The sequence below is a fragment of the Dermacentor silvarum genome, chromosome 1, assembly GCF_013339745.2.
Source record: "Dermacentor silvarum isolate Dsil-2018 chromosome 1, BIME_Dsil_1.4, whole genome shotgun sequence".
NCBI lineage: Eukaryota > Metazoa > Arthropoda > Arachnida > Ixodida > Ixodidae > Dermacentor > Dermacentor silvarum.
Window position 1 is genome coordinate 194,376,858 of NC_051154.1, and position 15,471 is coordinate 194,392,328.

Sequence of the window (15,471 nt, forward strand, 5' to 3'; positions counted from 1 at the left end):
CGTAAAGATTATTCACATCCTAGAGCTCGGGCAGTAGTTACACGCGATTTCTGTGCTTTCTTTCCTGTGGATGTGGCGTCGTCGAGGAGAGATTACTTAAAACTCATATCGCAACTATAGCCCGCACATTTACGGTGGCTATTGCTCGCACGATCACTTGCTAAAACGACATCCGCCATCTTTTTTTCTCTTCTTGTCATGCTGCGTACAGAATAAAGTTGAAGAGGCAATGGAGATGTACAAAAATATGCACAAGTGGGACGAGATGATTCAGCTGGCCGAATCAAAAGTAAGACCAACTGTTTTCGTCGCCGAGTATGGCAGCAAACTCTGACACAATTTTTTTTTTTTTCACCGCACATATAATGCAGAATTATCACAGCGTTGAGAAACTCCGGGAGGAATATTTTGAGTGGCTCCTGAATAACGGCATGGAAGGAAAAGCAGCCGAGGTAAGTGCCCTTGTTGCCTCTCGTTCGACTCTTGGGAACATATATTGGTTCAAACACAAAATAGCGGAATGGCACCATAAATTTACCACTATGAGAGCACCCGTAGGAGTAAATTTCGGTGAAAGAGTGCAACCGTTTTTTATAATCACCAATTTAATCGCCATTTTTATTCCCACAACGGCTAAAAATGTCGTCAGCAACATTTAGCAAAAAAAAAATGAAATCTAAAACGAAATAAATTGTCTGTTTCGCTTTTCCATGCGTGGGGCATTGCGTAATACTTCAATAATTCAAAGTAGTTTGAGAACGCCGAGGAGTTCACGATGCTTAACACTTTCTCAGTGCATCTTTTTTGCATGATCAGTCTCCATAATGTCGTTGTAGAGAATGTTGTATGGCGCATCCTAATAATCGTAACGCAGCCGATTGGACAGACTGTCGCAAAAGGCAGCTTTATTTCTCCATAAAGTGGCAATTACGCCTCGTGCATGCTTCGTATCGATAACGTACATTGTTTACTTAGCACGTAATTACGATAAATGAGTATAATTTCCTCAATATTTCTGCCACTTGAGGTTGGCCCTTCTGGACTGGCGCTCGCTCAAAATTATTCGTCGGGAGTGACCATAAAATATTAATTAAATTCTGAGGTTTTACGTGCCCAAACCACGATATGATTATGAGGCACGCCGTAGTGCGGAACTCCGGATTAATTTTGACCCCCTGGGTTTCGTTAACGTGCACCCAATGCACTGGTACACGAGCGTTCTTACATTTCACTGCCATCGCTACGCGGCCGGGATTGAACCGGCGACCTCGTGCTCCGCAGCGCAATGCCATATAGCCACTAAGCTGCCACGACGGGTGACTATCGAAAAGATATGCAGAGACTCACTTTTACCCATTGTATTGCCCTTAACGATTCTCGCGGAATATTCATAAATAGCGAATCATGCTCGAGCGTGATTGCTTTTGCCCGTACATAGTTGAGCCATTACCTTACGTAAATAATAATTAGGTTTGTTTTTGGCCACCTGTCTGGGTCCTGGCAGCTGAAGGAGAAAGAGGGCGACGTGGAAGAGGCGGTCTCGCTGTATCTCAAGTCTGGTCTACCAGCCAAGGCCGCCCTGGTGCTGCGCTCGGTGCCGGGTCTGGTGCAGCAGCGGCACCTGGCCGACCGCGTCATCACGGCGCTTACCCAGTCCGAGCTGTACGAGCACGCCGGCAACCTCCACGAGCAGCTCGGCGAGCACGCTAAGGCGCTGCAGTGCTACCGGTCGGGTCACCACTACGCAAAAGGTGCGCCCGTCGTCTATAGTACGTTCGCTAAGCGAAAACCGCGAAACCGCCGGGGAGACGCAGGGCGCCAGACATTGCTGGTGTTATATACATTGGCCTTTTCAATACGGTAGACGCTTTCAATGCTTCGGCACCAAGGAAAGCGCCATCGTGAAATGCTTATTTCTTATTCCAGGCGTCGTGCGTCACAGGGCTTTCTGCTGGCAACGTGATATGGCCCGCGTGCCGGCGGCTGCGTTGCCATCCTTTACTCTCTGTCTATATATTCTATTCTCTTTACACTTACTCTTCTTTCTTATTGTTGTGTTTGCGTGCAGCCGTGGAGCTCTCTCGGCAACGGAACCCCGGCGACGTGGTCGCCCTTGAAGAGGAATGGGGCGAGTACTTGGTCTCGCAGAGGCAGCTGGACGCGGCCATCAACCATTTCATCGAGGCAGGGTGGGTGGTGGCGAGGGGCTGCCGAGATGTCATCACTGCAGTTGAGGAAATTAAGACGCGTACGCTAGAGTAAGGTGGCAAACGAACTTGTTCATTTTAAGTGTATCTTCATTCATCTGTACTTCGGTGGGAAATTTTAAGTATCATCCCCTATCAAGCTGCACAAAACTATACGTGTCAATGTCCTGTTTACACGCCTTATGTGCCTCGTTGCAGCTCACTGTGACCAAGCTATCAACCCCAGGAAGAGTAAGGGCGCAAAGCATTGTAATACGTCTTCCTAATTTCCCCACAGTATATATTCCGCAACGTTATAGTTACATACAGAAAAGGAGTACCCTAAACATCCGCAAAATTAGGGCATCAGTTAATAATGCCAACTCGTGCTTCGCTACAAATTAGGCTAGTAGAGTATTGGCCCCAGCCGTGGTGCACAATCGGCGCTCGGAATGACAGGGCGAAGAGCACTCTTACCTTGCGCTCGCTGACGTTGCGCATGAGCGACACGGCGCCTGCCCATGGGTAACCTTTTCACGCAGGAAGACGGTGAAGGCTCTGGATGCAGCCATCAATGCGAGGCAGTGGAAAAAGGCTGTGCAGATAATCGAGGTGATCGACGACACACCTGAGCTAAACCGGTACCAGAGCAGGCTGGCTCAGCACTTCCACTCGACCGGAGACCTCGAGGTCAGGTTTCCATGCCCCAATGATTGATGACTATTTCTAATGGCATCTCCTTTGAAACGGGGCTTAAGTTAACGCGCCGCTGTCTGTTCGTGCGGTTTTAGATTGTGTCGTCGACGCGTAAAGTTGCCCTTTCAATGACGTCTTTTGAATTGTCTCATGATTGCGTTTCAGATGGCGGAGCACTTTTACGTGGAAGCTGGGAAAATAAAAGAGGCCATTGAAATGTACAATACTGCCGGAAAATGGGACAGAGCACTGAAGGTAAAGCCCTTTCAGTCATTCCATACGGTGGTAGTTGTGTCGCCTTGACAAACGAGTCGCTGTACAATATTGCAGCCAAAGCATTTGACCTTCATTAATGACCAGTTCGGTTTGGAGGCTTCGTACTGTTGTTGTTGAACCTGATAAAGTAGGCCGCCGAAGGTCGAGTTATAATATATGTATATCGGCATCCAAAATGAACCGCAGCGATTAAGTAATGGCAAAAAAAAAAGTTTGAAAGAAAAAGATCAAAGAAAGAAAACGCGGAGTAAATGGCACGCAGTAAGCCGCAATGAAAAGAAAAAAAAAAGTATTTTAAGGAAACCGGAGGAAAATACGCGGAAAGTATGCACAACTGCTAATTATTAACGTGACTATAGCTACGCGCGTAAATTTTTACTTGTCTGTGAAACGCCAGCAGTGTTGTGCCAAGTGACTTTCTGTCCACGCAGCTTGCCAAGCTCCACCTCAGACCGGAAGATGTGACGAGCATGTACACTGAGCAGGCATCGGAGCTCGAGAAGCAAGGAAAACTCAGAGAGGCTGAAAAGTGAGTACCGCCTGCTCAGCGACGAAGAAACCCTTAAAGGGAGGGGCGCGCTGGCGCACTCCAGCCTCACGCGAGGATCCAGAATATTATGGAGCTCGGGTCAATCTTACCCGTTAAAAATGCTTATAGGTGAAGTGGCCAGAAAGACCAGGGGAACTGATGGGCCGATGTTTAGTGAAGTAACTGTCGCACGAAGACAACCGACTTGAACCAAGGGGAAGGCTGGGGAAATTAACTGCTTTTGTTTAATTATACTGCTTAGCAGTTGTCAAAAAAGGTAAATGCTGTGTTTTATCGTTATAATCTTAGTAAAGCGGAGGGAACTAAGAGTTAAAGAACGAGCTAAGAATGGGGCGTGGGCGAATATACAAAGTTGGGAATACGAATCGAATATTACACACTAACTACTCGTATTCGAAAAGGAACAATTTGGTATATTTTAAAATATACGAAGCTAACCAGATATTTGGCGGCAACCGACTTAAAATTTTGTTACTGTTCTCCCCCTGCTAAACAAATCATCACGAATTACCAGAAGTGAGACAACAACAAAAGCTTTCGCAGCAATGCAGATATAAAATTTGTAGTGCAAGCTCTGTTTTCGGTTTTGCGCCGGAAGCCTGCACGACAACCTGTGATTTTCGCTTGTAGCCTGCCATTTAGTGTTTTTGGCAGTCCAGTTATGCAGGCAGTCTTATCTTTCACACTACAACCAGTGATGTTTTCCTTGCAACGATCCTTTTTACACGTGTTTACGGCACACAAGTCCTTCAGCAGCTTCTTTCTTTTTTTCCCGCAGCTTCTGGGCCCGTATTCACAAAAAAAGTTTTTACGCAAAAACTGATCGCAAAAGCATATCCTGATGCTGGACATGCTATTAGCGAAAGCGGCGTGCTAATGGCAAAGAGCACTTACGAACGAGGGGCCCGTATCCATAAGAAGGTTCTTACGTTAAAATTGTCCGTAAGGGCATGTTCCAGCCGATCGCGATGTCGGACATATTATTAGTGCAGGCGGCCGGCCAATTGCGGGAGAGTACTTACAAACAATAAGCTTTGTGAATTTGACCCCAGTAAAGTTAAAAATGGCACCAGTGAGGGCCCCCAGTGGGGAAAGCGCAACCAAAAACACAGAAACCCACCGCTTCTCGCCCATTTAAATCATCCGAGTGCTTCTCGCTTGATCTATAATGCTTTCTTTTTTTATCTGCCTTCGCATGTGCGAAAATATGTAATCGTTACCTACTCTGCTATTATTTTTCAGGCTTTACTTGTTCATCGAAGAGCCCGACTTGGCCATTGCGATGTATAAAAAGTATCGTCAGTACGACAATATGATGCGTGTGGTCAAGGAGTTTCACCCAGACCTCCTTTCGGACACACACTTGCATCTCGCTAAAGTAAGTACCCAAGCTCACGTTTGCCTGAAGGCCTGGTTAAAGTTCGTTTCTCTTTTACCTTTTTTCTTCTTCTTATATATATAATCGGAATGCGCAGGACCAGCGTCACAAATCGCGCTGCATTAGATATAGAAATAACAGAGATAGGTAATAAGTGCCGGTCGTTTTGCTACCAATTATCAAATTGTCTTAGTCAGCCTTGCCACCACAGCCGAGGCCCGGTGAGTAGGACGCCCGGCACTGTTGCCGGAGTTGCGTGGTTCGATCTCCAGCGGCGGACACCTAACGGTTTATAAGGCGGGTACAAGCAGCCGCCCCCCCCCCCCCCTCCTTGGCCAGGCGTCCGGCTTTCCAGGGGTGCGTTGCTTGGGAGATATTCGTCCAAGTCGCTATGTTTGCTTTGCAAAATCAAGACAAGCCTTGCCGAGTAGGCAATGTTTGGCAAGTTCCCAATAGATAGCACGCATAAACGTGCGCGTTTATTGAAAACACAATTATCTTAAATTTAAGAGCAAGTGGACGCGAAAAGAAGGATAGGGATTGATCGAAAGATGGCGAAAAAAGGTCCACGCTTCCCGCTATGCGATTTGCATGGCCTCATCTTTGGTCGACCCGATCGTGTTAGAGCTGGTGTCTTTGCCCAATTGAAATGCACATCATATGCGTGCGGTGAAAGCATATGTAAACAGCTAACTCACCCTCGTCGACAGTGCCGTCCCATCTTCAATGCAACTCAGTCTCAGAAAGTGAACGGTTGAAGTTTCAGGTGTTTCGAGCAATGATTAGGACACCATATTTTAGAATTATTTTCACCATCTTCACAGTTACCGTGGTATCAAGTAAAGGCACTCGAACTCGTTTTTGCGCGAATGCTGAGTCATCCAACCTTGCGTGGCTAGAAGCCGTCGCAGTCGCACACCTGTGCGCCACGCCTATTAACGCTGTCGTCGACCTTCTTGCGTAGTTAGCTTGCGGCGAGCTGGAATCACTCGAATAACGATGACAGCGAAAATTTCCGTCTCTCGCGCTGGCGATCAGTCATTCGAAACAACACTTTCTGGTGTCTGGTCAGCTTGCTCCAAATTTCTTGTAGCTCGCTGTCACCACCCATATGAAAACGGAATATTTAGTTTTTCGGCGATATCCGCTATGCGAAAGCCGTTTCATTCTGGCATCGCCGCTTTTGAAAGACACGCGTAAACCTCTTGTGTACTTCACGCAGGAGTGTAACATCCAAAGAAGCCGCGCAAAGCTTCTGCGCAAACCGAGACTCTTGGAGTGGCCTTTACACAACACTATCGCCATCTTATTGGCCGTGCGGACGGCCCGGACTGTGAGAAGTGCGCCGTGCCGGAGACTATAGGCCACGTGTTTTGTTTGTGCCCGTTGTACTTGCGAGAGAGACAATCAGTGGAAGAAGATTTGGCAAGCATCGATGACCGGCCACTTTCTGAGGGCCTCCTTTAGGCCCATGGTCAAAGTAATCCGTGTTTCAGGCCATAAAAACCATTGTGGGTTTTTTGGGAGACGCCGAACGGCATATAAGATTGTAATAAGTGTTTCAGGTTTAACTGTCATTTTTAATTCATGCCTTTTATTTTCATATCATCACCTTCGCTTTCTCGTTTTGTTCCCCTTCCCCAACACTGAGTAGCAGGCTAGAACATAGTAGTCCAGGCCAAGCTCTCAGCTTTTCTCTCATAATAAATTTGTATGTATGCATCTCTCTCACGCAGGAGCTGGAGAGCGAGGGCAACTACCTGCAAGCGGAAGCGCACTACCTAGCGGCAAGCGACTGGAAGGCTGCCGTTAACATGTACCGCGCCAATGACATGTGGGAAGAAGCGTACGGCGTGAGTAGCGCGCATAGCGGCCCTATATGAAATCATCATGAATTTGGCTATTTTCCACCCCACAATTATTTCTGCCAGTGCTAGTCTGGAACTGAAGCGAGTGTGCGCCATTCACATTTCAAAATTGCTTTGAACATACAAGTAAAACGAATACCTGTTACAATGTTATTTTGACAGCTGCCGGATAATCCTGATGATTAGGATGACCGAAATCATTGAAAAGTAGGCCGCAAGAAAGAAGAAACGTTTCGACCGTGACGAAGCCACGTGAATTTAGTTGTTATCAGCTATAGAATGCTGTGAATCGGCATATCCTGGCACGATGAATGGCGTGCAACTAATATATATTTGTCTTTTTTTTAAATCTTGGCAATGTCAGGAACTGAATATCGAAAGTTACACCTACGAAGAATATTCCTTCGCAAGATATCTTTGACCATCTAGTGCTTGCGCTAGAGCTCTGTCACTCCGCGCGTTTCTCCTTCGCGAGGCTCTGCTGTTTGCTCCGTCTACCTGCAGTGAAGATAGGCAAATGCTAAGACACGTATACACGCTCTTGTGTTCGTTGTCAGGTCCTGGCTGCAGCCGACAATCTACAAGTAAATAAACGTTTGTTCCTTGAAGTACGGCTCTCAGAAGCATATATATGTGGACGTATAGTGCTGAAATTTCTTCGGAGATGTATACCTGCACCTCACGGCACCCCCAGATTGCTTGTTATAGTAAATTGCGACACGAGATAACTGCACTTCTTTCACACGTGCCGCAAGAAACCGTAAGATGGTCCTCGCTGCTATAGGTGAGAATAAGGGGCGGACTAACGTTCGGTGTGCGACCAGGCAAATGTCGTTGCCCGCCCAGAAATTAATAGTAAAGAAAGAGATCGTGACATTTTGTTTATCTACTGTCGTCGAAATCTTGCCGTTCTCGCTGTCGTACGTCATGCCGGCGTACTTGTCGTGAACGTTGTCAGGCACTGAAAATGGAGGCTATTGAGATTGCCGACGTAAGCTGGTGGTGAATCTCACTCTCTTTTGTTTGCGTACATACATCGCGTGTTTGTGTCCCACATCGCTCGAAATGGTAATAACTTTATTGAATTGTCCTATGCTTCTCTTTTTTGTTTGCTTAACTGGAAAACCATGGCCTTATAACTAGTGGTCTAGTTTAATTTTTAATTTAGAACTAGTGGCCTTATAACGTAAAACTATTACAACTTGCTTTTATTCCAATCTCCTGACGTCAAATTTACGTAACCACCGACGCAAGCATCGGGCGGTAACCAGCAGCGTTGTTTGAAAAGCCCAATCAAACGCGCTCCTCGTTTATGCGAGATCACGTTTATTTGCTTTCAAAGCCTAAATTGAGTGGTTGTTCTTATCTAATTGGCTGACAAGAGGCGAGGAGCACGCTCAAGTGGAGAGGGTTTCGATGGGGCCGAGCCAGCGCAGTGAAAGTAGATAACCGGATAAGGAAGGTGGTGCCTGCGTCCGCGATTGGTCCGCTTCCCCTTACTTAGCTTGCGGTGGCTGGTCGAAATTCGCGGCAGCGTGCAATTGAAGGTTAAAGGTGCCGCCAGAACGGATCTTCAGCAAAGAAGAGTTGGCAGCGCGATGTCATATAAGTGCCGAAAGCGCTCGATAACATTGTACTGCCACACAAAAAGAAATTATTACACGCAAATAAATTCATACTCCTCGGCAGCTCCGAGTAGCCAATGCCAGAGCGATCGGCGGGCAGCCATCTTCTATTCCTTTCGGAAGGGGCAGTCTCCGGCTATTCAGAAAAGAAAGACAGTTTTGTTCCACATATTTAGGCATCTTTAACGCGTGCACGTCACTTTGACGTGGTGAGATTTCGCCGTTTTGTGACACCGCGTGACAGACAGGCGAAGTTGGCATGGCCCGAAAATGTTTTAACCAACCGTGCAGCGCTGATGGCAGAATTGAAATAGACAAGTTTGGAATAGCTTTACGTTATAGCGTCCTAGGCCACATCTCATGGATTGTGCGGTACACAGGTGTACGAGTGGGAGGGGATGGGAGTGGCGTGCTTGACACAACTTTAGCGCACAGAAACCACCGCGTATCCATCGGTTCCTACTTGCATTGAACATTTCGCAGCGAATGGAAAATTGAGAACAACGGGTTGGGGATGCCTAAGCCGCAGGCTACAAGCTGCTTAGAAGCACTCTAGGGCATCTATCTGCCGGGTGAAGTTGTTTCGCAAAGTGTCGGTGATGTGCATTTGGTACCTCAATGTAAAATAATTACGGGACCTTTTAGCTTCCTCATTGAGGACTTCATGTTGGTCAGGATCAGTGACCATCTCCATCAAGAGCTTCATTTGGTCAAACGGCGCAGGTGGCCAAGAAGCATGGCGGTCCTGTGGCCTGCAAGCAGGTGGCCTATCTTTGGTCCAAGAGTCTCGGTGGTGATTCGGCCGTGCGGCTGCTCACAAAGCTAGGTCTGCTCGACAGCACCATCGATTATGCCGCCGAGAACTGGTAAGGAGGCCCGCTCATTCTTGATGCGCGCGACAATTCCCTCTGTCCCCATAGTGCTTCCTCGAGCTCTCTTGCTCACTCCTGTTTCACGGAAACTAAGTCACCATCACTACCCGGCATGGCTCCACACAGGACAGCAGACATATTTCCAATCGGCGAATACGTAAAGCCACTGTACTATCCTTGGAAATTTGCTGGTTGCCGGCTCTATTTGTACGAAATTATTCAACGAAACAACAAACGCTACCTAAGTATTCTCACTGCAACAAACATACGCCTTCAAGCGCCATCAATCCTTGAATAACCCGAATTCATTTATTAATGTGATAGCGTTAAGGGCCCCCCTGTGGCACAAAGTCCGGCGGCGTTGTCCGTTAGAGAAACATCATCCCGAACCACGCATCCCGAACCGCGCAGGCCCTCCACGTGGCGCATAGGCATTACTGAACTAGGTAATTGAATTTATCAATGTAAAATGCGTCAGAAAATTTGTATAAAGTACGACTTACATACAATCTACAGACATGCTAGCGTCGGATTGTAATTTGAATATACGAGAAAACATATTTCTTTTACGCGGTAACTCAAACACAATGCCGTTTTCCAGCTGCCGTTTGAGGCCTGTCTTAGTGGGAGCGGCGCGCCCCGCTCCGTTCCTTGCAACACCATCCAGATGGCGCTCGCCTCCGCGCATCCGCTGCATCCGCGGCCACGGCGGCGCCCGCCGTGCGGGGGAATGAAAAAAAAGAACCAGAAAGCTCGCCTTCGCGCATAGTGTTCGCCGCCAGCGTTTGCAGGTTAACATTAGGGTTACATAAGCTGCAGTTGTCGGGAAGCGTGAGAAGCAGTCAGTGATCTTTGAATGCTATCGCGTTCCACTCTTAAAGGTGAAGCTTAAGCGTCCTCCAAGTATTCTGGCTCTTTTTGCCATTTTAAAGCGAATAACTTTCTTTGGTTCTTTCGCCCGTTTTCGTACTCGAACGCCGGCTATATGTCTTTGAGACGCACCCTTCGCGAGATCTGAGTGGCGTCTGAAGGTTTAGATGCTGTGGTCCAGTGGTTCTTAGCCATGGATGTGCCGGGGACCCCTTGCGGACCGGTGGAAGTGATGGGGGTCCTCTCGCAGTGACGGATGGAGGACCCCTTGCAATCACGGGGGTGAAGGGGGGGGGGGGGGGTCAACGGTTTATTTTCTTTTCGACGAAAAAAAATGGCAACGAACATTGTGACGTCTTTTATTTATTTTTATTATCTTGTGCGGATTGCTGCCACAGTTCCGGGAGCAAGACCCGGAACTGGGAATAAGTCGAGGCTAAAAAAAAAAAAAAAACGCGGAATTTTTTTCGTTTTTCAAAGGTCTGCGAATATCAAAATTTTTGACTACGAATGGAATACGAATACTTACGTTTCGAATATTGAATCGAACATCGAATAATGATATGCACATGCATTTGTTAGCAAGTTGGGGTAATTTGATATGTTGGAATACACTGAAATTACATTGTCAATGTTACAAAACTACACTAGTAAGCTGCTATACTAAAACATTGTGTATTTGGCTCGTGTTAAGTTGGAAAATTTAGTAATTCCCACTAGCTGTCCTCGCCAGCCTGTGCCTTACTATATCGCATCAAATGCCCGTAAACTTGGAGGCATTTGGACCTGTGCCAGTCGTCACTCACCACACTTGCTTTCAAGCAATAAGCTCAGAATTAAAGATGGCGCTGCAAAAAAGAGAGAAAGAGAGAAAGAAAAGTGCACCATCGCTGTCCGCAAACCCGTGCCCTTTGCTACTGAGTGGTTGGCTTTTTCGCAACGTTCATACGTTAGTGGCTAAGTGTGCTTTACGGGCGAAATTTCGCCAGCAGCACGAAATTATTCCAAAATTCAGCACATTAGCACCCCAATATTCTTAGATTAGATAGAAACAAAAGCTAAGAACCGTGTTTGCTCCCGCACAACCAGCAATATATTCGATTTCATTCGAATAATCGTATCCAACCGAATATTACCCCCCCCCCCCCCCGTTCTTTTTTTTTTTTTTTTTTTCCTAGGTCGAAGTGAATATTCTCATTCACAGGAAGCACTTCAAATGCAGCTCTTATGGGTCTGTTTTACTGCGGCCTGTTCAAATTGCGTAACTATATAGAAGACGCTAACTTGGCGTCCTTTCTGTCACACCACGCGTTTAGTGGCACAGGCATTTAACCATGTTTATTATCCCCGTTTATGTCCTTTTTAATTGCGACGGTTGTTTCATGACGAGTTTCTCAACAAATTCTCGTGTGACTAGAGTGAGCATTAAAGATATCGCTTAATTTTATTTGCAGCTGAGTGCAAGAGAACGCGCTTCTTTCTAATACGAGAATAACTAAATGAATGAATAAACCATTGCATTTCAGAAGCAATGGCTCGTGGCCTGGTTGGTAATTGGGGTTAAGGGTATTGGTTAGAGAACGCGAGAAGAGGGAGTGGATCTGTAGCTCCGGCAGCACTGGTCTTGTCAGATTTAATGAAGAATACCCCCTCTCCCGTGCGTACCACAGGAATGCTAGCGTCACCTTTGTGAGGATGGTGAGGTGGGCCAAATGATAGCTATGTAAAAGATCCTCTGTGAGCAGATTGTCACTTCTCTTTACAGACTGAGCGTGTGTCTTATGGGGTGCAATTTCAAAGTTGCTTCTCTCGGCGGTGTTGTTTCAGTGCCTTCGAATTTGCGTTCGAGTTGGCGCAAGCAACGGCCAAGCACAAGCTTCCAGACATCCACCTCAAGTACGCCATGTTTCTCGAGGACGAGGGCAAGTTCCACGAGGCGGAACAAGAGTTCATCAAGGCTAACAAGCCTAAAGAAGCGGTGCTTATGTAAGTCGCCCACCTGTGATGGGAACCGCAGTTGACCTTACGCGGCCGCGTCCAGAATATAACCAGGAAACTGTCTTTTTCTCGCCCAAAAGGTACGTGCACAATAAAGACTGGGACAGCGCCAGGCGTGTGGCCGAGGCTCACGACCCGGAATCCGTGGCGGACGTGTCCATCGGCCAGGCTAGGGTTGCCTTTCAAGCTGGTCACTATCAGCAAGCTGAGTCATTGGCACTTCGGGCTGAAAGGCCGGACCTCGTCATTAAGCTGTACAAGGTTACCGGTCTCTGCTTTTCCTCATACATCGGGGGTAAAGTGAAGAAGTGGAACATGAGAGGGCACTTGGATAAGGGGATCACTGTAGCACAGGCATACGTGTTTTACTTGGCTTGACGCGCACCGCGATGCTGCGTCTTTGTTAGAACATAACTGCTTTATGTAAATTGCGAGTTTTGTTAAAGAACAGTTACTTTAAATTTTTAGTTCCGACATCCGAATTTATTTTCGGGTAATGGTTGCTGTTCAAGTGTGGATCCGAAATTGACACGTGAATATGTACCAGTTAAGTAGCTCTCTCGTTACATCTAGTCTCTCCAACACCTGTATAGAGGTTTCGCCGCTGTGGCCTGATGAATGCAAATTTCGGTGTTCGCTTTCATATTGCGCACGGGGCGGTATAGCGCTCTGAATTTTGTCGCCACCTTCACAAGCACGCGCAATTCATTTTCGTTCACCCTTCCTTTCCCTTGCTCTACGCGGAGTAGTAGGTCCGAAATAATATCTTCCGCGGCCGCGGCCGACCTTTCCGTCTTTCGTACTTTCATTAAAGCACAGGTAAAACTACACCTGTGCTTCATACTGAGCAGGTTAATTTGACGGAATGGCATGGTTTTCCCTTTAAGTGCATTGTTCAGCACAAAAATAATAATTTTTAAATGTGTAGAAGACTGTACATTATGTTTCCGGGAAAAAAAAGGATTTATTTATTTATTTATTTGTTTGTTCAAGGAGACAAGTGTTCATTCAGAATTTTTAGTGGTGCATTATGCTGACGTCGTCATCGAAGTGTCACAACGGTAGATTAGAGTGCAATCCATAAAAGACCGAGGAAAATAAGTGCGCCAGCATGAGGGAGGTGCCAAGACGCCGAATTTTCTGCGTAGGACGCGGGCATGTGGAACGACGCTCTTCGCATCTGCAGAGAGTACACACCTTCGAAGATGATGGAGCTTCAAGAGGAGTACGATAACCACATGGACACGAAGGGATCACGGTAGGCCTTGCTCGCAGCATTCACTCCTGCATCTAACGGGAAAAGCACAGAGCCAATGTTAAGGGCAGCCACTTGTACGAGCTCGAGGGGCGCGCTGCAATAAGGTGGGCGAGGTCGAGTTTGCGCCTCGGTTCGGGAAGGTGTTCCGTATTACAAAGGATTTATTGCAGGTATCATGTGGCGGTGTATTCGCTGCTGCAACTATTTGATCATGTGCTGAAGAAAAAGCAAAGCAAATTCTCCACCGGGGGCTGCTAATAGTTGGTCGCCACAAAGTGTTTTCTTACAATTCGCAGAATTCACGCAGGCTGACGCGAATCGCAATAATATGGCGGCCATTAAGTAAGCCTTCGGCGTCGGCTGGGAAACTTTCACTTAGATCTGTAAATGCAGTACCTTTTAATGCAACTTATCACTGTTAGGGTGGATATGAACACTAGCGTACAAAGTGGTTATTCCGAGCCTGTATTCATGTCGCTCGTATTGACCCCTCTTCGCAGAGACGCTGACACCCTGCTTGAACAGGCCCAGGAGTGGGAACGAAATGCGCAGTACGACCGAGCAGTAGACTGCTATATGCGCATGACACCTGAAAACGTGACAAACGTGGACATGCTCGAAAAATGCTGGGTGAAGGTAAGCAGCAGCTGCGGGCACTCATGCCGGCGTAACGAAGCTGTAAAAATCAAAGGTTGGGCATATTGTAACCGCTTAGTAGGGTCGAAGCCAGATTCCGTTGCGGAGCTATGAATCGTTAACACAAGCAGCTTTTAACGATCCATATTCGATGCACACAGGCGGCCGACCTGGCCTTAAAGTTTCTGGATGAGCAGAAGGCGGACAGGATACTCAAGAATGCCGCGCGTATGCTGTTGGATATCAAGAAGCACAGTTCGGCAAGTATAATGCTTGAAGTGCAAGTGGTAATATTGCCCTAGATAAAACTTTTGTATGCATTGTTTTGTGGCCATCGCTACGCAGGCAGCACAGTTGTTTCTCAGCATGGAGCTGGTCAAGGAGGCCGTAGAGGCCCTGATCACGGGTGGTGAGTGGAGCAAGGCTAAGAAGGTGGCCCAAGAATTCGACCCAGGGTGAGCATCTAGTTCTATTTTAGTCAACGCGAAGCGTACAGTGAATACAGAACGCATAGTTTGAATAAAGAGCCTAACGCGAAATGCTAGCGGTCCCTAAAATACCGATTAAGTATTATTGAATATTCGAACGGTAAAGTTTTTTGTGTTTGTTTTTTCAAAATGGGGGTAGGGGGGAGGCGTGCATGGGAGAAGCTAGCAACGCTTAATAGCTAGCGGCACGCTTGCAGCCAACGTTTATAGAACCCCCTCTCTCTCTCTCTCTCTCTCTCTCTCTCTATATATATATATATATATATATATATATATATATATATATATATATATATATAGAACCTCTATAAGTATAAGTTATAAGAACCTCCAAGAAGTTCTGTAAACGTTGCTTGCAGCTAGTGCCAAACGGTGTCAGAGAAAACGACGGACTAGGAAAGGAGACGGGGACGATCACAAGGCGCTTTGTGATCGACACTATAATGAACCAAGTAGCCCAACACTACGCTTTGTAGCTAGCGAAGCCGTCAAAGCTAACTTAGCTACTTGAGAATTGCACTCTTATTGGGCGGAGAAATTTCGACTCAAACTATATGAATGCGTTTTTTTATAAACAAAATGCGCAAATTTGGCGCCCTGGCGTGAATTTTCAAGGCGGTGATTATTGCACTCACACACAGACGACACGCCGACGCGATGGCACTAACTCAACCTCGGGTCATTGTGTGTGCCGGCTTTGTGTAAGACGTACCCACACACACACATACATACACGCTCACGTACCTACAAGTACACACATGTGCGCGCAC

General features: G+C 46.9%; 1 protein-coding gene across 1 annotated transcript in view; it reads left to right on the forward strand.

Moving 5' to 3' along the window:
- The window catches only part of LOC119436261 (intraflagellar transport protein 172 homolog), a 73,361-nt gene that overhangs the window by 23,281 nt on the left and 34,609 nt on the right, over positions 1 to 15,471 (forward strand). Inside the window, exons 16-31 of the mRNA XM_037703062.2 lie at positions 212 to 289; positions 372 to 452; positions 1,505 to 1,751; positions 2,069 to 2,189; positions 2,729 to 2,876; positions 3,048 to 3,137; positions 3,590 to 3,687; positions 4,951 to 5,086; positions 6,823 to 6,939; positions 9,303 to 9,445; positions 12,149 to 12,307; positions 12,400 to 12,580; positions 13,468 to 13,577; positions 14,078 to 14,213; positions 14,375 to 14,477; positions 14,563 to 14,668. Of these exons, the coding sequence (XP_037558990.1) occupies positions 212 to 289; positions 372 to 452; positions 1,505 to 1,751; positions 2,069 to 2,189; positions 2,729 to 2,876; positions 3,048 to 3,137; positions 3,590 to 3,687; positions 4,951 to 5,086; positions 6,823 to 6,939; positions 9,303 to 9,445; positions 12,149 to 12,307; positions 12,400 to 12,580; positions 13,468 to 13,577; positions 14,078 to 14,213; positions 14,375 to 14,477; positions 14,563 to 14,668 (2,054 nt within the window). The remainder of the gene's footprint in view (positions 1 to 211; positions 290 to 371; positions 453 to 1,504; positions 1,752 to 2,068; positions 2,190 to 2,728; positions 2,877 to 3,047; positions 3,138 to 3,589; positions 3,688 to 4,950; positions 5,087 to 6,822; positions 6,940 to 9,302; positions 9,446 to 12,148; positions 12,308 to 12,399; positions 12,581 to 13,467; positions 13,578 to 14,077; positions 14,214 to 14,374; positions 14,478 to 14,562; positions 14,669 to 15,471) is intronic.